Source organism: Arachis ipaensis, chromosome B7 (assembly GCF_059453495.1).
Source record: "Arachis ipaensis isolate K30076 ecotype BB chromosome B7, ASM5945349v1, whole genome shotgun sequence".
In the NCBI taxonomy this organism is placed as follows: Eukaryota; Viridiplantae; Streptophyta; class Magnoliopsida; order Fabales; family Fabaceae; genus Arachis; species Arachis ipaensis.
This window is the reverse complement of record NC_142442.1, coordinates 33,359,546-33,382,232: the sequence shown is the minus strand read 5'-3', so window position 1 is coordinate 33,382,232 and position 22,687 is coordinate 33,359,546. Positions and strand designations below refer to the sequence as shown.

At 37.0% G+C, this 22,687-nt stretch overlaps 1 protein-coding gene across 1 annotated transcript; it reads left to right on the top strand.

The window, feature by feature from the left end:
• Positions 1-16,908: 16,908 nt before the first annotated feature.
• LOC107607136 (uncharacterized) lies at positions 16,909-19,826 on the top strand. Its single transcript, XM_016309116.1, has 4 exons — positions 16,909-16,938; positions 18,765-18,920; positions 19,017-19,045; positions 19,160-19,826. Exons 1-4 carry the CDS (start codon positions 16,909-16,911, stop codon positions 19,824-19,826), a joined length of 882 nt encoding a protein of 293 aa, XP_016164602.1.
• Positions 19,827-22,687: the final 2,861 nt, after the last annotated feature.

Here is a 22,687-nt window from a genome sequence, read left to right as displayed (position 1 = left end):
TTTATTTTTAAAAAAAATCCAAACAAAAATATTCAATAAATAAATAAGGGGACAAAATTACCCCAATGCTAAGTTAAAATTCAAGGATCAATATATATATGATAAAATTAAAATAAAAGTTGATACATGAGTATGGAATGTGAGAAGGAAATTCTGGGTAGCTAGGTCTGAAATTTAAGTTATATAGAATATATATGTGTGTTAGGTGAAAGCTTGGGTTAATTAAAGATTCAATTTATAAGCTTACTTAGCCATATATGTACCCTTACCCTTATCTTGGCCCCATTACAACCTTGAAAAGACCTCATGATGTTTGCATTGGTATAGTAAATGTTGTTAATTGGTTAGGAGAAGAACAAAAATTAGAAAGCATGATTAGAGAAGGATAGAGTGATTACCTTATACACTAGAGAGACTAGAGTGTACATACATCATCAGTGAGGGTTCAATGCTTAAATTCTATGTTCCTTGCTTTCATGAGCTACCTTCTTGCATTTTTATATGTTGTTACTGTATAAGAATTGAATTAGTGGAATTTGATTTATGATTGTCTTGAAGAGCTTATTTACTTTTGACCAAGTGGACAAGAATCATATAGTTGCATTCACATATATAGGTTGCATTGCATTGAATGAGTTTTACATATTCCTACTCACTTATTTTCTCTCCTTCAACTAAGCATGAGGACATGCTAATGTCTAAGTGTGGGGAGGTTGATAAACTATTATTTTACGGTTTATATTATGTTTAATTGTGTGGTTTTATCAAATCTTTACCCACTTATTCATTAAATTAGCAAGTATTTACAATTCCTTCCCAAAATTACTCCATGGTTGAAAACTGCTTCCTAGAGACTTTTAATTATGTATTTTAATTCTCCTTTATTCCATTCGATGCCGTGATCTGTGTGTTAAGTGTTTCAGGCTTTATAGGGCATGAATGACTTGGAGATTGGAAAGGAGGCTTGCAAAAATGAAAGGAACACAAGAAATGGAGGAGATGACCAGCGAGAAGTGACGTTGACGCATGGCTCACGCGACCGCGCGAAATAGAGGAAATTACAGTGACGCGCTTGCATGTCTGACGCGAACGCATGGATTGGAAACTGCACAAGTGACGCGAATGCGTGGACGACGCGCACGCATGGCAAGACAAAACGCTGGATGACGCGAACGCCTGGATGACGCGATCGCGTGACGTGCGCGATCTGCAGAATTCGCTAGGGGCGATTTTGGGCCCTGTTTTGACCCAGTTCTCGGCCCAGAAAAGCATATTAGAGCCAGGGAACATGCAGAGACCAAAAAACAACATTCATTCCGCATAATTTTAGTTTTAGATCTGATTTTACTCCTCCTCTAGGTTTTCTCTCTACATATTCATAGTTCTTAGGATTTTGATTTTATTGTTTTTTGGATTGGGATATTGAGAAGAGTTATTACCTCCGTCAAGACTTCGTCATTCTAGTTTGTTTCCTTACTTGTCACTTACTCTTTCATATCCTTAATTTATTCAGAGTTACTATTGGATTATTTTTAGAACTTATTAATACAAGAACTATTTTTATTTTAATTGATCCTTTTGATTATTATCTATCATGTCTTTCTTTACTTCCCTTTCTTATTTCGTGGATTTTACAATCATAATGAGCGAGTAGTTCCCTAACTTGATTGGGAGTTGATTGAAAGGAGGACCTTGAGTTGGATGCTCAAGAGTAAAATTATAGTTGAGTTTAGCGTTGGGTCACCCTCTAATCACTAACACTAGTCCTTCCCAAGGGAGAGGATTAGAACTTGGGAATAGAAACTGACTTCAAACTTGCTTAACTTTCCTTTATCTAGTAAAGGATAACTGAGTAGGCAACCTTCAATTATCACTTTTATCTTGGGAAAACTCCAACAAGGATAAGGCTTCCAACTAATCTACTCTCGGTCAAGGTTTTTATTTAAATTACATAAATTCTCTGATTTAATTTCCTGTCTATCAAACTCAACCCCCTTTGGAAAACATCTGATTAATAAAATAGCACATCTTTCTGCAACTCGTTAGGAGACAACCTGGGATTCATACTCCCAGTATTTTAATTCTAATTTTGTGACAACCCTTCTAAATTGATAAGCTGATTTTTGGTTGGTTAAGAACTATACTTGCAACGTATCTCTATAATAATTTCTTGACTCGCCAATTTCCGCCACGTCACACCACATCAAAATAATTAAACTATTTTCAAGATAGAATTCGAAATTCATGTACTTCTTTTTCTTTTTCAGAAAACATTTTTCATTTAAGAAAGGTGAAAGATTTATGGAACATTCATAGCTTTAAGACATAGACACTAAACACTAATGATCATGTAATAAAAACAAGACTTAGACAGAAAATAAACATAAGAGAAAAGGACAAATTAGTCCCTAACCTTTTAACCCGCGGACAATTTCGTCCCTGAGCATTGGAAAATACTTTTAAATCCCTGATGTTCCTAAAAATTAGACGGATAAGTCCCTCCGTCCATAAGCCACCGTCAGACCCGACGGAATAGGCTGACCTGGCTCCCCATCTGCTTACCTGGCTTAACGGCCTTCCCACGTGGCACGTTAGTGGGATGGAGCTTTTGAAAAAGGGACACATAAGTCCCTCTCACTCAAAATGATGTCGTTTTGTGTGCTGCCCCTTATATACACTCTCATCCCTTTCTTTGTGTACAATCCCTATTACACCCAGAGAGCTTTTACAGAATTACGTTAAGCCCTAAGGAAGATCAAAAATCAAACACAGTTATACTTTGTTTCTCCCTAAAAAAAAAACCACCATCCAGACTGAGAAGGTTCCGGTGTGCATTCGCAGTCGAAGAGGGAGAACCATATAGTGTTGTCTGATTTGCCGTCTTCGTCACCGAAGGTAAGAATCAATTGCATTGCTTAGTGAGTCGATTGTGTAGTTCAATAGTTATGAAATTATGAACTGTTGTACGTGCATGGTGATAGTAATGGTAAAAATTGTTTGTGCGTTGTAACCGTGAAATTGATTCAATGTTATGGCAAAGGAAAGTTGTTGGTTGATTTCTGTTTCTATTTTTTGAAGGAGATTGATGATTGAGTGTAGAGTTAGTTGATCATTGATTTCTATTTTTTTTCCAAATGGTTGATGTGTTTGTGGTGCCATTTTTCCACCATGGAGGTAGTTTTGTCAAAAACAGTAATGGTTCCCTTGTTTATGAAAATGGAAAGGTAGAAAAATTTCCCGAAATGGACCTGGATTTTGTGAATTTTGGGGACTTGATCACACTTTTTAAAGGCTTGGAGTACCAGTCGTACAAGGCTGTTTATTGGTATGATCCAATGAGTGATGACGTTGAGTCGGGGCTGCACAGTTTGACAGGGGATGCAGGGATTAATGCCATGCGAGAGGCAAAAATGAAGAATACAAAGACGAATGAGTTTTACTTGTACTTTGACCACCCTGTTGATGAGTCTGGGATTGTGGATGATGGTGGAAACAAAGGCAAGAGTCTTGTGTTAGAAGAGATTCAGAGTTCATCTTCAGATGATGGGTACGAGAGTACAGAGGATGAGCCCTACAAACCTCCACCACCCAGATATGAAAGTGACAGTGATAATGGTGATTATAGTGCTGAGGACAGAGCAGGAAAGAGGAAGAGAGTTAGTAAGGGAAAGGAAAAAATTGTGACTCCAACTAAGCCATCTGCAAAGAAGCAATCTGCAAAGAAGCTAGCTGCAAAGAAAACAGCTCCAAAGCAATAATCTTCTCCTCCAAAACAGCCATTCTATGATCCAGTTCATCTTCCTCTTCCTCTTCTACAACTTCAACATGTTTCTCAACCAAATGTCTGCTGTCACAGATGCAACAATTGCTTCCTATTCTGGCAAGATGCTCATCGACCCAAACAAAAAATTTGCAATGAGGTTCCTTTCCCTGTCAAAATTACCATCATCTATTGTCTGCATCCATCTCATATCAAACCAAAGCCATAATTTTTTAACTTACCTTATAGAATGGACAACCCAAAAATATTCTCTTAGGGTTGGTTATGGTCCTCGATATATACATTATCGCATAACCTCCACAGAAGCACCTCGGGGCGACGGCGTCGTTTGGATGGTCAGCATGAACAGCACATGGATTTGAGTTTGAAACAGAATTTTCTTCTCTTGCTCCACTCACGCTTCTTCTTGAGTTTGATGATGCCCCCTTCGTAGCCATTGTTGCACTCTGAACAACTCTTCCCCTCACCACTAGCCACCACCATAAACGAACGACCCAAATGAATTTTAGGATTAGGGCAGCACACAAAATGACGTCGTTTTGAGTGAGAGGGACTTATGTGTCCCTTTTTCAAAAGCTCCATCCCACTAACGTTCCACGTGGGAACGCCGTTAAGCCAGGTAAGCAGATGAAGAGCCAGGTCAGCCTATTCCGTCGGGTCTGACGATGGCTTATGGACGGAGGGACTTATCCGTCTAATTTTTAGGAACGTCAGGGATTTAAAAGTATTTTCCAATGCTCAGGGACGAAATTGTCCGCGGGTTAAAAGGTTAGGGACTAATTTGTCCTTTTCTCCAAACATAAAAACAGACAAATAACAATAAAAGCAAGGAAATTAAGGAGTGGGTCCACCTTAGTGACGGCGGCTACTTCTTCCTCTTGATGGTCCAATGGAGTGCTTGAGCTCCTCTAGTTTGCTCCATCCTCTTTCTTAGTGATGGGCTTTGGTGATGAATTTCTCCATCTCCCAAGGTTCGGAGGCGAAAGCAATTGCCTTCCCTTTCCTCTTTCTAGAGGATTCTCCAACTTTGGGTGCCATAAGTGGTAATGGAAAGCAAAAAGCATAACTTTTCCACACCAAACTTAAAAGCTTTGCTCGTCTTCGAGAAAAATAAGATAGAAGGGAGTAGAAGAAGAATGAGGTAATTAATTTTGAAAAACTTGTTAATGTTAAAAAAATTAAAAGGATTTGAAAAGAATTTGAGAAGATATGTAAGTTTGGAAAAAGATATGGACAAGAATTAATAACGAAAAGAATTAAAAAGAATTGAAGGGATTATTAGTTTTTGAAAATAGAAATTGAAAGATGAACATTTGAAATATTTTTTATGCAAAAAAAATTATGAATTAAAACATGAAAAATTGAAAAAAAATTGAATTGGAAACAAAATTACCTCTCCTTTGCTGTTCTAGCGTTAAACGCCCAGAATGATAGCCATTCTGACGTTTAACGCCCACCTGGCAGCCAATTTGGGCGTTTAACACCCAGCCAGATATCCTGGCTGGCGTTAAACGCCAGAATTTCTTTGTTACTGGGCTTTTTTTTCTGAACACCCAGAATGAAAGCCTTACTGGCGTTAAACACCCAGAATGATAGCCATTCTGGCGTTTAACGCCCAAAATGCCCCTTTACTGGCATTTTGACGCCAGTGAGCTCTTTTTCTCTGTGATTCCTCTACTTTATGTCCTGAACCTTCATTTCCCTGACTTATTCACTGAAATGCATTAACGAACATGAATAACAAAATTAAATAGACTCATATAATTGTTATAAACATCTAATTTTTTATAATGGCTGGGTTGCCTCCCAGCAAGCGCTTCATTACTGTCTTTAGCTGGACTTTACTGAGCTTTTAATTTAGTCTCAGTTTTGAGCACTCTTGCTCAACATTCCCTTCAAGATAATGTTTGACTCTCTGTCCATTAACAACGAACTTTTTGTCAGAGTCAATATCCTGAAGCTCTACATATCCATATGGTGACACACTTGTAATCACATATGGTCCCTTCCACCGGGATTTCAATTTCCCAGGGAACAATCTGATCCTAGAGTTAAACAGCAAAACCTTCTGTCCTGGCTCAAAGACTCTAGATGACAGCTTTCTGTCATGCCACCTTTTTGCTTTCTCCTTGTAAATTTTAGCATTTTTTCGAAAGCATTGAGTCTGAACTCCTCTAACTCATTCAACTGGAGTAATCTTTTCTCTCCAGCTACCTTAGCATCAAGGTTTAGGAACCTGGTTGCCTAGTAGGCCTTGTATTCCAGTTCCACTGGCAGATGACAGGCTTTTTCATACACAAGCTGGTATGGAGAGGTCCCTATAGGAGTCTTGAATGCGGTTCTGGATGCCCATAGAGCATCATCCAGACTTCTTGCCCAATCCCTTCTAAGGGTACTTACAGTCCATTCCAGGATTCGTTTTAGTTCTCTATTTGAGACTTCATCCTACCCATTTCTCTGTAGATGATATGGAGTTGCCACTTTGTGGTTAATTCCATATTGGATCAGAGCAGCGTCAAGCTATTTATTGCAGAAATGAGTGCCTCCATCACTGATCAGTACCCTAGGGACACCGAACCTGCTGAAGATATGCTTCTGGAGGAACTTCATCACTGTCTTAGTATCATTAGTGGGTGTTGCAATTGCCTTTACCCATTTAGATACATAGTCTACTGCCACCAGAATATAAGTGTTTGAATATGATGGTGGGAAAGGCCCCATGAAGTCAATACCCATACATCAAAAAACTCAATCTCTAAGATCCCTTGCTGAAGCATGGCATAACCGTGAGGCAGATTACCAGATCTCTGGCAACTGTCACAGTTACGTACAAACTCTCGCGAGTCTCTATAGAGAGTAGGCCAGTAGAAGCCACATTGGAGAACCTTTGTGGCTGTTCGCTCACCTCCGAAATGTCCTCCATATTGTGATCCATGGCAATGCTATAGGATCTTCTGTGCCTCTTCTCTAGGCACACATCTACGGATTATTCCGTCTGCACATCTTTTAAAGAGATATGATTCATCCTACAAGTAGTACTTTGCATCAGAAACCAATTTTTTGTTTGCTGCCTACTGTACTCTTTGGGTATGAATGTTACAACTTTATAGTTTGCAATGTCTGCAAACCACGGTACTTTCTGAATGGCAAAGAGTTGCTCATCCGAAAAAGTTTCAGAGATCTCAGTAGGAGGGAGGGACGCTCCTGCTACTGGTTCTATCCGGGACAGGTGATCAGCTACTTGGTTCTCTGTCCCTTTTCTGTCTCTTATTTCTATATCAAACTCTTGCAAAAGCAACACCCTTCTTATGAGTCTGGGTTTTGAATTCTGCTTTGTGAGGAGATATTTTAGAGCAGCATGGTCAGTGTACACAATCACTTTTGAACCTACTAAATAAGATCTGAACTTGTCAATGGCATAAACCACTGCAAGCAACTCCTTTTTTGTGGTTGTGTAATTATTCTGCGCCTCATTTAAAACACGGATAGCATAATAAATGACATGGAGAAGCTTGTCATGCCTCTGTCCCAATACTGCACCAATGGCATGGTCACTGGCATCACACATTAGTTCGAATGGTAATGTCCAGTCTGGTGTAAAAATGACTGGTGCTGTGACCAGCTTAGCTTTTAGAGTCTTAAAGGCCTGCAGACACTCTATGTCAAAGATAAATGGTGTATCAGCGGCTAGCAGATTGCTCAGAGGTTTTGCAATTTTTGAAAAATCTTTTATAAACCTCCTATAGAATCCTGCATGCCCCAGAAAGCTTCTGATTGCCTTAACATTGGCAGGTGGTGGTAATTTTTCAATTACCTCTACTTTAGCTTGATCCACCTCTATTCTTTTATTCGAAATTTTGTGCCCAAGGACAATTCCTTCAGTCACCATAAAGTGACATTTCTCCCAGTTTAAAACCAGGTTAGTCTCTTGGCACCTTTTCAGAACAAGCGCTAGATGGTCAAGACAGGAGCTGAATGAGTCTCCAAATACTGAGAAGTCATCCATGAAGACTTCCAGAAATTTCTCTACCATATCAGAGAAGATAGAGAGCATGCACCTCTGAAAGGTTGCAGATGCATTGCACAGACCAAATGGCATCCTTCTGTAGGCAAATACCCCAGATAGACATGTGAATGCTATTTTTTCTTGGTCCTGAGGATCTACTGCAATTTGGTTGTAACCTGAATAGCCATCCAAAAAGTAGTAGTATTCATGACCTGCTAGTCTCTCTAGCATCTGGTCTATGAATGGTAAAGGAAAATGATCCTTTCTGGTGGCTGTATTGAGCCTTCTGTAGTCAATACACATACACCACCATGTAACTGTTCTTGTAGGAACCAGATCATTCTTTTCATTATGAACCACTGTCATGCCTCCCTTCTTGGGGACAATTTGGACAGGGCTCACCCAGGGGCTATCAGAAATAGGATAAATAATCCCAGCCTCTAGTAACTTAGTGACCTCTTTCTGCACCACCTCCTTCATGGCTGGATTCAGCCACCTCTGTGGTTGAACCACTGGCTTAGCATCATCCTCCAATAGGATCTTGTGCATGCATCTGGCTGGGCTAATGCCCTTAAGATCACTTATGGACCACCCAAGAGCTGTCTTGTGTGTCCTTAGCACCTGAATTAGTGCTTTCTATTCTTGTGGCTCTAAAGCAGAGCTTATGATTACCAGAAAAGTGTCATCTTCTCCCAGAAATGCATATTTCAGGGATGGTGGTAGTGGTTTGAGCTCGGGTTTAGGAGCCTTCTTCTCTTCCTGAGGAGTCTTCAGAGGTTCTTCTGTTTTCTCTGGTTCCTCTAGATCAGGCTGAACATCTTTAAAAATGTCCTCTAGCTCTGATTCGAGACTCTCAGTCATATTGACCTCTTTCACCAGGGAGTCAATAATATCAACGCTCATGCAGTCTTTTGATGTGTCTGGATGCTGCATAGCTTTGACAGCATTCAACTTAAACTAATCCTCATTGACTCTCAGGGTCACCTCCCCATTTTGGACATCAATGAGAGTTCGTCCAGTCGCTAGGAAAGGTCTTCCTAGAATGAGAGTTGCACTCTTGTGCTCCTCCATTTCCAGCACCACAAAGTCAGTAGGAAAGGCAAATGGCCCAACCTTGACAATCATGTCCTCAATTACGCCTGATAGAATTTTAATGGAGCCATCAGCAAGTTGGAGGCATATCCGGGTTGGTTTAACTTCATCAGTCAAACCAAGCTTTTTGATAGTGGATACAGGTATCAGGTTGATACTTGCCCCAAGATCACATAGAGCTGTCTTGGTACAAGCATCCTCTAATGTGCATGGTATCATAAAGCTTCTGAGATCTTTAAGCTTCTCTGGTAAGCTTTTTAAAATGACTGCACTGCATTCTTCAGTGAGAAAAACTTTTTCAGTCTCTCTCCAATCCTTCTTATGACTTAAGATCCCTTTCATGAACTTAGCATAAGAGGGTATTTGCTCAAGTGTCTCTGCAAACGGAATCTTTATTTCAAGAGTCCTGAGATACTCTGCAAAGTGGGAAAATTATTTATCCTGTTCCGCTTGGTAGAGTTTCTGAGGATAAGATATCTTGGCTTTATATTCTTCAACCTTAGTTGCTGCAGGTTTATTTCCTACAGAAGTGGTTGGAGAAGCCTGCTTAAGGGGGTTATTATCAGCACTTGCAGGTGTCTGATCCCTCATTGGCTTTTAAACGCCAGAATTGGGTGCTCTATGGGCGTTCAATGCCAGATTGCCACCCTTTTCTGGCGATTGAATGCCAGAACTGGCCATCCACTGGGCGTTCAATGCCAACTTCTCACCCTTTTCTGGCGTTTGAACGGCAAAATCATTCCTCTCTGGGCTCTTGCTATCCTCAGAGGGATTTTGGACAGTGGTTTGGTCATCCTCTGTCAATTGTTCCTTTCTTGGCTTTTTGTTGCTTTGAGTTGAGACATTCAATGTCTTCCCACTCCTTAAATGAACAGCTTGTCATTCTTCTGTTATCTGTTTAGATAACTACTGTCCTGTCTGACTCAATTATTTTTCCATATTCTGGTTAGCATCTTTGGTTTCTTGTAGCATCTCTTTAAATTCTGCTAACCGTTTTGTTATAGAAAATAGTTGCTGATTGAGTTCAGTAATTTGTTTTGGAGGACTAAGTTCAGTGGATACTGCCTCAGCCTCTTTTTTCATGGAGGTTTCACCACTTAAGTACAGGTGCTGATTTCTGGCAACTGTATCAATGAGATCTTGAGCCTCTTCAATTGTCTTTCTCATATGTATAGATCCACCAGCTGAGTGGTCCAGAGACATCTGGGCTTTTTCTGTAAGCCCATAGTAAAAGATGTCTAACTGCACACATTCTGAAAACGTTTCAGAGGGGCATTTCCTCAGCATCTCTCTGTACCTCTCCCATGCATTATAAAGAGATTCATTATCCTCTTGTTTAAAGCCTTGGGTGTCCAGCCTTAGCTGTGTCATCCTTTTAGGAGGGAAATATTGATTCAGGAATTTGTCTGATAACTGTTTCCATGTTCTTATGCTTGCTGTGAGTTGGTTATTTAACCACCTCTTAGCTTGATCTTTTACACCAAATGAGAACAATAATAATCTGTAGACATCCTGATCTACTTCCTTATCACGTACTATGTCAGCAATTTGTAAGAACTGTGCCAGAAACTCAGTAGGTTCTTCATGTGGAAGACCGGAATACTGACAATTTTACTGCACCATGATAATGAGCTGAGGGGGGTATACAGATACTACTCCTATATGAAGTAGTAGTGGGGTTAGCATATGACCCCAGAGTCCTTCTGGACTGTTCATTTCTACTTAGGTCCATGATGGAGAAAGGGAGATGATGTGGATTGTAAATAAAAATTTTATTCCCTTTTTTCTTTGAAATTAAAGAAATTAAAATAAAGTAAATAAAAAAAATTGATGCAAAATTCGAAAATTAAGAAAACAAAAAGAAATAAAAGAAATTAGAAAACTAAATTAATTAATTAATTAATTAAAAAGATTTGAAAATTTGTGGGTGAGGATTTTCAAAAAAATGAAGAGAGAGAAAGTGGTTAGGAAGTTTTGAAAAAGATATGTCGTAAAATTAAACATGCTTGTAAGAAAACAAATAAAAGAAAAGATTTGAAAAAGATATGATTTTAAAATTTTAAAGATTGAAACTTTCTTAACAAGAAAACACCAAACTTAAAATTTTTCAATTAAAATAATAAAATAGGATAAGTAATTCGAAAATTATAAAAAAAAAGAAAAAGATTTTGAAAAATTTTATAAAAGATTTTCAAAAAATATAAAAAGAAAATTGAAAAAGAATTTGTTTTGAAAAAGATTTAAAAATATAAATTTTTAAAATTGAAATTTTAACTTGACTAATAAGAAACTACTAAATTTTAAAAATTTTGACTAAGTCAACCTAAGGAATTCGAAAATGATGAGTAAATAAAGGAAAAGATATTTTTTTTGAATTTAATAAGGAAAGAGAAAAACAATAAAATGACACCAAACATAGAATTTTAGATCAAAACAAAGAAAACAAACAAGAAAACTTTGAATGTCAAGATGAACACCAAGAACACTTTGAATATCAAGATGAACACCGAGAACAAATTTTGAAAATTTTTAAGGAAATAAGGACACAAAAAAAAATACCAAACTTAAAAATTTTTATACTTTGGACACTAATAATTCAAAAATGTATAAGATAAACAACAAAAGACACCAAACAAGAAAATTTAAAGATCAAATAAAGAAAATTATCAAGAACAATTTGAAGATCAAGAAAGAACTAACAACATGTAATTAAAAGTATGAAGAAAAATAAAAACATGCAATTCGAAAATTGAAGGAAAATAAAAACATGAAATTGACACCAAACTTAAAACATGAAACTAAACTCAAACAGAAGACTCAATTATTAGCTTATTGGTTTTTATCTATTTATTAAAAATTTTCGAAAAAAATCTAGAAAAAGAAAACAAGGATTTTAAAATTTTAACAAAAACAATAATAAAAAAACTCAAAGAAAAATTAAAGATTAATAAAGAAAAATAAGATTTTTGAAAGATTTTTGAAAAGAAAATAAAAGACTCAAATTTAGTGACTCTAAACCAAAAAAGATAAATTTTTCCTAATCTAAGCAACAAGATGAACCATCAGTTGTCCAAACTCAAACAATCCCCGGCAATGGCGCCAAAAACTTGGTGCACGGAATTGCAATCACACCTTTGTAACTCCGCACAACTAACCAGCAAGTGCACTGGGTCGTCCAAGTAATACCTTACGTGAGTAAAGGTTGATCCCACGGAGATTGCCGGCTTGAAGCAAACTATGGTTATCTTGTAAATCTTAGTTAGGAGATTAGTGATAAAAATGATTTTGTTTATGAAAAGTAAATAACATGAAATGAATGATACTTGTGATTCAGTAATGAGGAACAGGTTGAGGTTCCAGAGATGCTATGTCGTCTGAACCTCTGCTTTCCTACTGTCTTCTTCTCCAAACACGCATGGCTTCCTTCCATGGCAAGCTGTATGTTGGTGGATCACCGTTGTCAATGGCTACCATCCGTCCTCTCAGTGAAAATGGTCCAGATACGGTTTTTGTACGGCTAATCAACTGTCGGATCTCTCGTCTCGGATGAAAAATACCAGGCACAGCTACCGCACGGCTAATCATCTATCGGTTCTCACTTGTGTCGGAATAGGATCTCTCTATCCTTTTGCACACTGTCACTGCGCCCAACATTCGTGAGTTTGAAGCTCGTCATAGTCATCCCATCGCAGATCCTACTCGGAATACCACAGACAAGGTTTAGACTTTCCGAATCTCAGAAATGCTGCCAATTGGTTCTAGCCTCTACCACGAAGGTTCTAATCTCACGGATTCGAATGCTCTGTTGTCAGGAGAGGCAAGTCAAATCCGTGGATCAGAGACCCAAGAGATACGTACTCAAGCTGTCACCCAATGACTACGTAGAGCTCAGATAGAACGGGAGTGGTTGTCAAGCACGCGTTCATAAAGTTGAGAATGATAATGAGTGTCACGGATCATCATATTCTTTATATTGAAGTACGAGTGAGTATCTTAGAACAGAATCAAGTGTGATCGAAAAGAAAACAGTAGTAATTGCATTAATCCATTGAGACACAGCAGAGCTCCTCACCCCCTCCTATGGAGTTTAGAGACTCATGCTGTAGAAGATACAATATGATATGTAAAATGTCATACGTTCCCAAAATAAATCTCTAAAAGTAGTTTTTATACTAAACTAGTAACTTAGGTTTATAGAAATGAGTAACTAAGTGCAGATAGTGCAAAAATCCACTTCCGGGGCCCACTTGGTGAGTGTTTGGGCTGAGCTTTGAAGCTTTCACGTGCATAGGCCATTCTTGGAGTTAAACTCCAGCTTTGGTGCCAGTTTGGGCGTTCAACTCCAGTTTTGGTGCCAGTTTCGGCGTTTTACGCCAGAAAAGGGTCTCTGGCTGGCGTTTAAGGCCAGTTTGGACCATCAAATCTCGAGCAAAGTATGAACTATTATACATTTCTGGAAAGCCCAAGATGTTAGATTTCCAGACCAATTGAGAACGCGCCAATTGGACTTTTGTAGCTCCAGAAAAACGCGTTTGAGTGCAGGGAGGTCAGAATCCAACAACATTTGCAGTCCTTTCTCATCCTCTGAATCAGATTTTTCCTCAGGTCCCTCAATTTCAGCCAGAAAATACCTAAAATTACAAAAAAACACACAAACTCATAATAAAATCCAAAAATGTGATTTTTGCATAAAAACTAATAAAAATATAATAAAAAGTAACTAAAACATACTAAAAACTACCTAAAAACAATGCCAAAAAGTGTATAGATTATCCACTCATCAGTGAGTCATTCTGAAAGATAGAAAATAGGATATTATGACAAGTAAATGCAAAATCAAGGAAGCATAGATTTTTGGAATGAGGTGATGATCACTAAAATGAATTGAGTGAATCGGTTTGTGACATGAATGAAATAAGTGTGTGAATTCTAAGTTTGCACGCAGTTTAGAACACACACACTAGCATGAAAGACTATGTCACAATTACACAAAAGAAGCATGCACTTCACTCATTCTAGTGTGCTTGAAATGCTTTAAAGAAAATTTGTAGGATGAGATAAACAAATAAGCAATAAAGAAGCATGAAAGCACTCAAGCAAATAATCAAGCAATTGTGAAATGGATAATGAACGGACATTGATTGATGTGCAAGAGAATTTAATGGACCAAAAAAAGTATGGAACTCACACATCAATCAGTGACACACTTTGAATTTTTGTTCGGATAACCCAATTGACCTAAAGCGGGACACATAGTTGCTATGAAATTTAGGAAAAAAGGAGATATAAGGTAAAATCAATCACATAGCAAGCATGGTCCATATAGCTTGAGAATTTCAAAAAGATTCCCCTAGGTGAGCTTACAATCCAATTTCACAAATGAAGTATTATGCCAAAATGACTAGTTTCAAGTAGGTGTAGAGCACATAGTTAGACAATTAAAGGTCAACATATCATTAAGGCATAAGCATGACATATGGATGCATATGATTAAGCAACACAATGCATTAAGATAAATACACAACATCCATCAAGAAATTGCCAAGTCAAAGTAAAGAATTCAAATCACATGGTGGCCAAAACATGCAATTCAAAAGATTTAGAATACTTAAAAGAAAATTTATAAGTACTTGGTATGCACACACTTAAGCATGAAGAATTCAATACCAAGCAACAAAGTATACCCTCAACAAAGAAATCCAACAATGCATAATAACAACAAAAAATACTAAAATAGAATCAAGTCAGTAATCAACAACAATAAACAACAAACAAAATTAATAATCCAACACTAATCACATAAAACAAAAAATTAAACAGAAAATTAAACTAACTAACATACTAACTAACTAACTAACTAAAGAAGATGAAGGTGAATGATAAATAGTGGTGATGGATGATGGTTGAAGGAAGGAAAGAAGAGAAGAGAAGAGAAAAGAAGAAAAGAAATAGAGAGAAGAGAAGAAAAGAAGTGTGTGAAACAGGGCAGGGGGTCATGCGTACGCTTGAATGGCAGATATGGAGGGTGACGCATACATGGCACGCGTACGCGGGACCAAGGGAAAAAGAAGGTGACGTGTACGTGTGAGTCACGCGTACGCATGGGAAGAATTTGTGCTAGACGCACAGTTCCTGCACACCTTTGGCACAACTCACTGTCAGGGTCGTGCGATGGCACAGTGCCCGCACGATCCTGGCATGGTTCCTTTTTCGTCCAGAATAGGGAGTCATGCGTACGCGTGGGACAAGCGTATGCATGATGAACCCCTTTTTTTTTTGAAAAAGCATAAAATAGAAACTGGGCACTTTCACCCACTATTTACATTTCTAAAAACCAACCAAAATTCAAATCTAATACTCTTTTTGAAAAATTTTTCAAATACTCTACTATGCAATTCAAACAAAATTTTAATTCAAACAAAGATGCAATTCAAAATAACTAACCTACAAGTTAAAGCATAAATCCAACCAAAAAATGAAAAAACTAACATCTAATGGCAATATATACAAGAATGATATCAAGGCAAGAAAGTACCTAATAAGGGCAACTCAATTCATTCATCAACTATATACATAAGAGAATGGAAAGAGTTTACCATAGTGGGGTGTCTCCCACCTAACACTTTTATTTATTGTCCTTAAGTTGGACAATTGGTGAGCTCCTTGTTATGGTGGCTTATGCTTGTATTCATCCATAAACTTCCACCAATGCTTGGACTTTCATATTGCTCCAAGATTCTCAATTGATTGCACCAAGTCTTGATGGAGTCCTTCACAAGATATGAACTTCCAAAGTTGGTATTCATATTGTAATCCAGGATCCCATATCTTATTTTCACACCCGTCTTCAAGTTGATCATGACAATTCCAATTGGGTGGCAAGTGATCCGAATTCTCAAATAAACACCAAAGCATCTTCCTAGATCCTATCAATTGAGTTCTATACCGCCCCTTGCACTTAGACATTGAGGCTTCAACCTTAATGAGCCTAACATTATTCTGCTAACCACCACGTAACTCTCTTTTACTCTTCAATTCACAAATATTCCTAAGTTAACCATCTGTCTCAAGCAAACCATATCAAGTGGAATAAGAAAGCTAAGGGATATGAATTTTACCCACTTAGATGGTGTAAAGAATGGCGGTGACTTAGGAAGAGAGGTCTCCAACAACTTTGGCAATGTGAGCTCCACTCCCTTGTGCTCTTTTTTTATCACATCCACCTCTTGACAAGCCTTTTCACTTTTCTCCTCTTGCTTGATAACTTCTTCCACTTCTTCATTACTCAAAATGTGTCTTGGAGGCTGTGCCATTCCTCCTCAACTTTGCTTTCATGCTCAATGAAAGAAAGTTCAATAAGATCATCGAGGTGACTAGTTAGTGTGGACAAGAACTCATCGATGATTGAATCTATTTCTTGATCACCCTCTCCTAATTCTTCAACCGCTCCTTCTGGCTCAATTATCTCAACTTTTTCCTCTTGTTTTGATTCTTGCTTCAATTCCTCTTCTTCACATTGAAGCTCCAAGTTCATTCCCTCACTACACTCTTTGGTTAATCCTCCACATTCGTCAATGGCAGTGCTGTAATCGCATGAGTGTAGGTAGGAGGCTATGCAGTTAACGGCTTCCGTCATGGTAGCCACCATGATTTCCAACTCCTTTAGCTCCTTTTGATCTTCTTCTTACTTTTAGAGAGAGAGAGTAAAGACCTCTTTGTTCTTGCATAAAGAGTTGGAAAGCTTCATTCACTGAAAGTGATGGTGAGAAAGAGGGTTCATTGTTTGGGAGAAAGGGTTCATAATTGGAAGATGGTTCATCTTGGTAAAGGTATGGAGACGGTGTATATGGAGGTGGTGGTTCTTGGGAGTATTGATGTTGGAATTGGGGTGGTTCTATGTATGGTTCATATGGCTCATATGATTGTTGGTATGGTGGATATGGGTTAGGATCATATGGAGGTGTTTGGTGTTATGGGACTTGTGAGTATGGTGGTTGAAAGCTATGTTGAGGAGGGGGGTTATACGTATATGGTGGTTATGGTTGACAACCATAATGAGGTTCACCACATCCATTAGATTGGTATACATTAGGAGTTGGATTATACCCATAAGAAACCGGAGGAGGTTGTTGCTAAGTATAGTGTCTATAAGATTGAAGCTCCTCCCACCTTTGATTTTCAAATCCTTGATGCAACCTCTCATTGAAGTTTTCATTTCTATTTTCTACAACATAGTTTGAACCAAACTCGTAGCCAAAGGAATGAGAATTCATGGTAGCAAGAGAAAATAAAAACAAATAATAATAATAGATAAAGAAAATAAACTCCTACAACTAGCAAAAACTAACAAAAAGCAAACATATTCACAATATTCACATATGGACAATAACCAATAACAAGCACATATTATAATTTTCCGGCAACGGCGCCAAAAACTTGATAGAGGATAAATGTCGGTTAAGAATTTTCACAAAAATAATCTTGTCGAAATATAGATCCAAACCAACAAACAACCTTCAATCAAAGTTTAATTTGTTTATCACAAGTACAAACCCAATAAAAACCGAGAGTATTTAAACCTCGGGTCGTCTCTCAAGGAATTGCAATCGGGTGCTCAATTATTGGTTATGAGTTTCACGGGGTGGGTTGATAAAAGGGCAAGAAATTAAAATGCAAGAATTTAAATGATAAGAAAATAAATTAAACAACTAAAGATAACAAACAATAAAGAAGCATTCATGGCAAAGATTGATAATAAAGGTTTTCATCCTAGTCATTAATAATAATGCAATAATTAAGAAGAGTTAAGCCTATTACGTTATCTTCACATCGGAAGAAAGTCAAATATGCCTAGTTAACCCTAATCCATAAGTAATGTCAATAGAAATAAGATTAACTAACAACCCTAGATCACTAGTATAAATTGGGTATTAATGACTCAAGATTGCCTAATTTCTCTTTCCAAGCTAAGAATGCACAAAATCTACTCTAAAATTAAGTCAAGTATTTTATCGAATACTTGGTGTGCATAAAAGGGAAAACATATAAAATTGCATGAATACCAAAATCTACTACTACCAAATATAAGAAAATAACAACAATAACTCAAATAAACAATAAGAAATATAAAAAGACACCAATTGCATTAAAGGAAATAAAAATCAATAAGAGTGTTCATAAGATGATATAAATGAGAAATTAACAAGAGAAACTAAGAGAATTAAGACAATAGAGCATGAAAATATAAATGAAACTACACTAAAACAAGAATTAAAATTTGAAATTAAAAAGAAAAGTAAACTAAAAACCCTAATTCTAGAGAGAAGAGGGGACTTTTCTCTCTAGAAAACTACCCTAAGACATGTTTCTACACTAATCTAATTGCTCTCCCCCTTGTTCCATCTTGAATTTTGCCTCTAATAGCTTCAGAAATGAGTTGGATTTGGGCCTGATGCAACTCAGAAATTGCCAGTCACGTTTTCTTTAATGAAGTCACGTGACGAGTGTCACGCGTACGCGTGGCCTGGCGAACTCCTTCTTCACGCGTATGCGTGAGGCACGCATGTGCGTAACCATGAATTCTCCAAATCCTTATTTTTTCATGAATTCTCCACTTTGCATGCTTTTTCTTTATTTCTTCAATCCAATTTTTGCCTTCTAAGCCTGAAATCACTAAACAAACACATCAAGGCATCGAATGGAATTAAAGAGAGTTAAATTTAGCAAATTAAAGATCTAAAAAGCATGTTTTCACTCTTAAGCACAATTTAGGAGAAATTCACAAAACCATGCTATTTCATTGAATAAATATGATAAAAGTTGATAAAATCTACTAAATTCAACACAAGATAAACCACAAAATTGGAGTTTATCACTCCGCCGCAGCCGGCACTGGAGCAGGTAACTGGCACCGGCACCGTGTTGTTTCCTTCAACCGTTCAATGGCCTCACATTTGTTTCTCTTCTTTTGTCTTTGGTCTTCTCCTTTCTCGTTCGCCGTCGTCATCGTTTGGTTTCACCGTCGCCTACTCGCCGTCACAGGTGCGAGCTTCTGGTTTTTTTCCTTTTCATTCGCCTCTGCTCGTGCTTCTTTCGTACTTAATTTTTTTAATTAGTTGATAATTGCTTTACAATTAGTTGATAATTACTGAATATGAACTTGATTTGTGAAACTAGAAAATGCATATTGATTTCTGCCTCTTGATGAATTCTATAAATCTAGAATGCAATGCACTTTGAAACAAACTAGAGATAAATGATATGGAAAGATTGTAAACTAGAGATAAAATATGGTGCAATGGAAGGCTTGAATTCTTTCTTGGTGATCTCATTCAGAATCAACAAGCACCCTGTGATCAGGTTCTGCTTTCCAGAAGAGAGCATGTGTTTGGAACAATGAGTTATGTGCCAAGGAGTGTGTTCTTGGGTTCTAAACATGATATAGAGATTGAGTACATCAATAATGGAGGGGTGTTAAGAGTGAAAGTGGACGGTGAAGTTTGCTTGGTTGTGAAGAGGCTTGCATGGAAGTTCAGAGCGAATGAGAAGATCTTCATTGATGGGGTAGAAGTTGATTTCTATTGGGATGTGCTGCGTTGGATGGTTAATAATAGCAATGGTGGAAATGGGAATAAACATCTCCATGGTGCATTTGTGTTTCAAGTTGGTAATGGTGCTGTATGGCTTGAAATGGTGGGTCCTGAGAAAAGATTGATGAGGAAGAGCTTCACCGGAAGCACTACGGTGGGGGCACCGTCGGTGCTGCCATCGCTGTCGCCGATGTCAAGTTCAGGATTGTTGCAGTGGGCAGAGGAGAGTAGTGATGGAGGGCGGAGCTCATGTTCTTCATCAACAAGGTCCTGTGGTGGTAATGGTGGTGGGTTCTCTTTGTTGGTTGCTCTATGCATGAAGAATAGAATAAAATTTGAAATTTGGAACTTTAGTTGAATGTGAATTATGATTAGTGAGTTTGAACTTCTCATGTATTATTTCAATGAATGAAACAAGTTTCCATCGGATTTTGACCTTGAATGTATTCACATTAGAGTGCAATTCATTGTTGATATTGAATATGTAAATTCAAATCTCTATATATTGCAGATTCATTTTTATCTTCTTAGTCTGTTTCTATTCCTCGTTATATACTTATATATGTTGCTTTTGAAAATCTTGACATTTTTTAAAGAGACATATTTGGATCTGACAGACCAAAATTGCTTATAAGATTTGGTTATAAGATTTACTTTAAAAAAATTATGGTTTAAAAATTAGATTTCTAAATATTGATTTTAAAATTGAATTTTTGGTTAAAAAATATAATTTAGAAATTAGATTTTTAAAAATTGGTTTTAAAATTGGATTTTTGATTAAAAAATCTGATTTTTGAAGTTAAAAAATTTGATTTTAAAACTGGATTTTAAAAAAAAAAATTTAAATTTGGATATTAAAAAATCGAATTTAAGACCGATTTATATATAAAATTAAATTCAAATATTAAAATCGGTTTGAAATCAGTTTTTATTTTTTCAAATCTTAGAATCGATTTTTTTTAATCTGGTTTCAATTTAGTTTTTTGAACCACAAAACTGATTTAAAAGTGGATACAGTTTGATTTTTGAAAATCCAAACAATGTTCACATTCACCCTTAACTATGATCACAATTTTAGTATTCTATATGGTCATGGTTTTGTCTAATAATCTACGATTTATACATAATATATGAAATTCGTTTTCAATAATTTACCTGATGCATCACAAAATATATAAGTCTAAAAAAGACAAATAAATTCAAATCAACCAAACAATAAAATTTACATTATATACTAAATATATTTTTAGTTTAAAACCACACAAATCAAAACATATTATATTATCAAGGGATAAGTATTGTTTTGATCCTGACGTTGAGGGTCCGAATCGAAACCGTCTCCATTGTAATTTTGGATTTAAAATCATCCTTAATGTTTTTTTTTCGTATTAAAATCGTCCTTTTAATTTTTTTTGGACAAAAATACCCTCACCACAACCAACACAATTATCTCCTCCACCACCACCACCACCAACACCAACACCACCAACACCAACACCAACACCAACACCAACACCACCACCACCACAACCACCACCACCACCACCACCACCAACACTAACACAAACACCACCACCAACACCAACCACCAACACCAAACAACAGCAACAACACCAAACTAAGAAGCAGAAACAGAAAACAAGAAAGCAGAAGCAAAAAAGCAGGAAACAGAAAGCAAGAAAGCAGAAGCAAAAAAACAGGTGACGAGGTTGTGAGGCGGAGGTAGCGAGGCGGAGGCGGCGAGGCAGAGGCGGCGAGACAGAGGCGGCGAGGGGACGAGGCAGAGGCGGCGAGGTTGCGAGGCGGCCGCCGTCCCCCTCCCCCTCCCCCTCCCCTCTCCCCCACCCCGCGTCCTTTCCCCTTCTCCCCACCCCGAACCCGCGTCCCCTTCCTCTTCTTCTCTGGCTTCTTCCACTTCCCCTCCCCTCTCCTCCATCACCACCACCACAGAGCTACCGTCACCGTCCCCTCCCCCCTTCCCTTTCCCCCTTCCCCCTTCCCCCTTCCCCCTTTCCCTCCCCCTCTCTCTTCGTATACCCTTTTCCTCCCTCCCCACGTGTTTTTTTTTTTTTTAATTTTTATAATTTTTTTTAATATAGTAGAGGTAGTTTAGGAATAAATTAAAAAATTTTATTAGAAAGGACGCTTTTAAAATGAAATGTAACATTATGGACGATTTTAAGTCAAAAATTACATCAGGGACGATTTCGATTCTAACCCTCAACGTTAGGGACCAAAACAATACTTATCCTATTATCAACTACAGATAATACAGTAAAGTCTCGTAACAAAAAAAATCAAGACATTACAATTAGATAACTAGGATATATATGACTGATCGTAATATTTATCCTAAAATAAAATTCTTTACATCATGTCCCACTGCTCACAAAAAAATATATATATATTTTAGTAATATTCACATTCACATTATTTGTCACCAGATTGAAAAGAAAAAGATAAATATAAAATATGATATAAATATCATTTGTTAATTAATACACTATCACTAATTAATAATACATGGATATAGGACTAAGAAAAGATCAAACCCAAAAAATATAAAATACTTGAGAGAAATTAAATGAAGCAAGATTTATTCACTACCGTATATAGATAATTACATCTTAAGAAGGTACCTCCTATTTTTAGGTACAACAACCTGAGACAATAAACAAAATATTAAAAAGAGACACTAGCGTTGGCTTCACTTATATATAATTATATACCAACATTATATTAGAATGGTTGTTAAAGAATAAATTGTCATATATAATGTAATTTTAAAAAATATTATAATTAGGCTCAGTCGTATATAGTGTAAATCAATAATCTTAGGAATAATAATCCACATGATGAGATTTTCAAATTGACCGATAAATGGAATAATAAAGCAAGCTATCTGTTTTAAAACACTAGAACACTAGGTAAAGTACTTTTACATTTAATACTAGGACACTACCGCAGCCAGTTTCATTTCCACACAAAGCTTCATTTCTTACAAATAATCTTCACTGTAAGAAATTTATTGGATACCGTCAAATTTATTGACGGATTTATCAAAAAAAAATTGTCGATAATATATTTATTATCGTCAGAATAAATTTGACGATATAAACTTTGCCAATAATTAATTATTTACTAGTAAAATTTTTTGTCCACTGCTAATTATTGTCAAAAAATTTTTGTTAGTAATTTTTATCGTCGGATTTTTTTTAA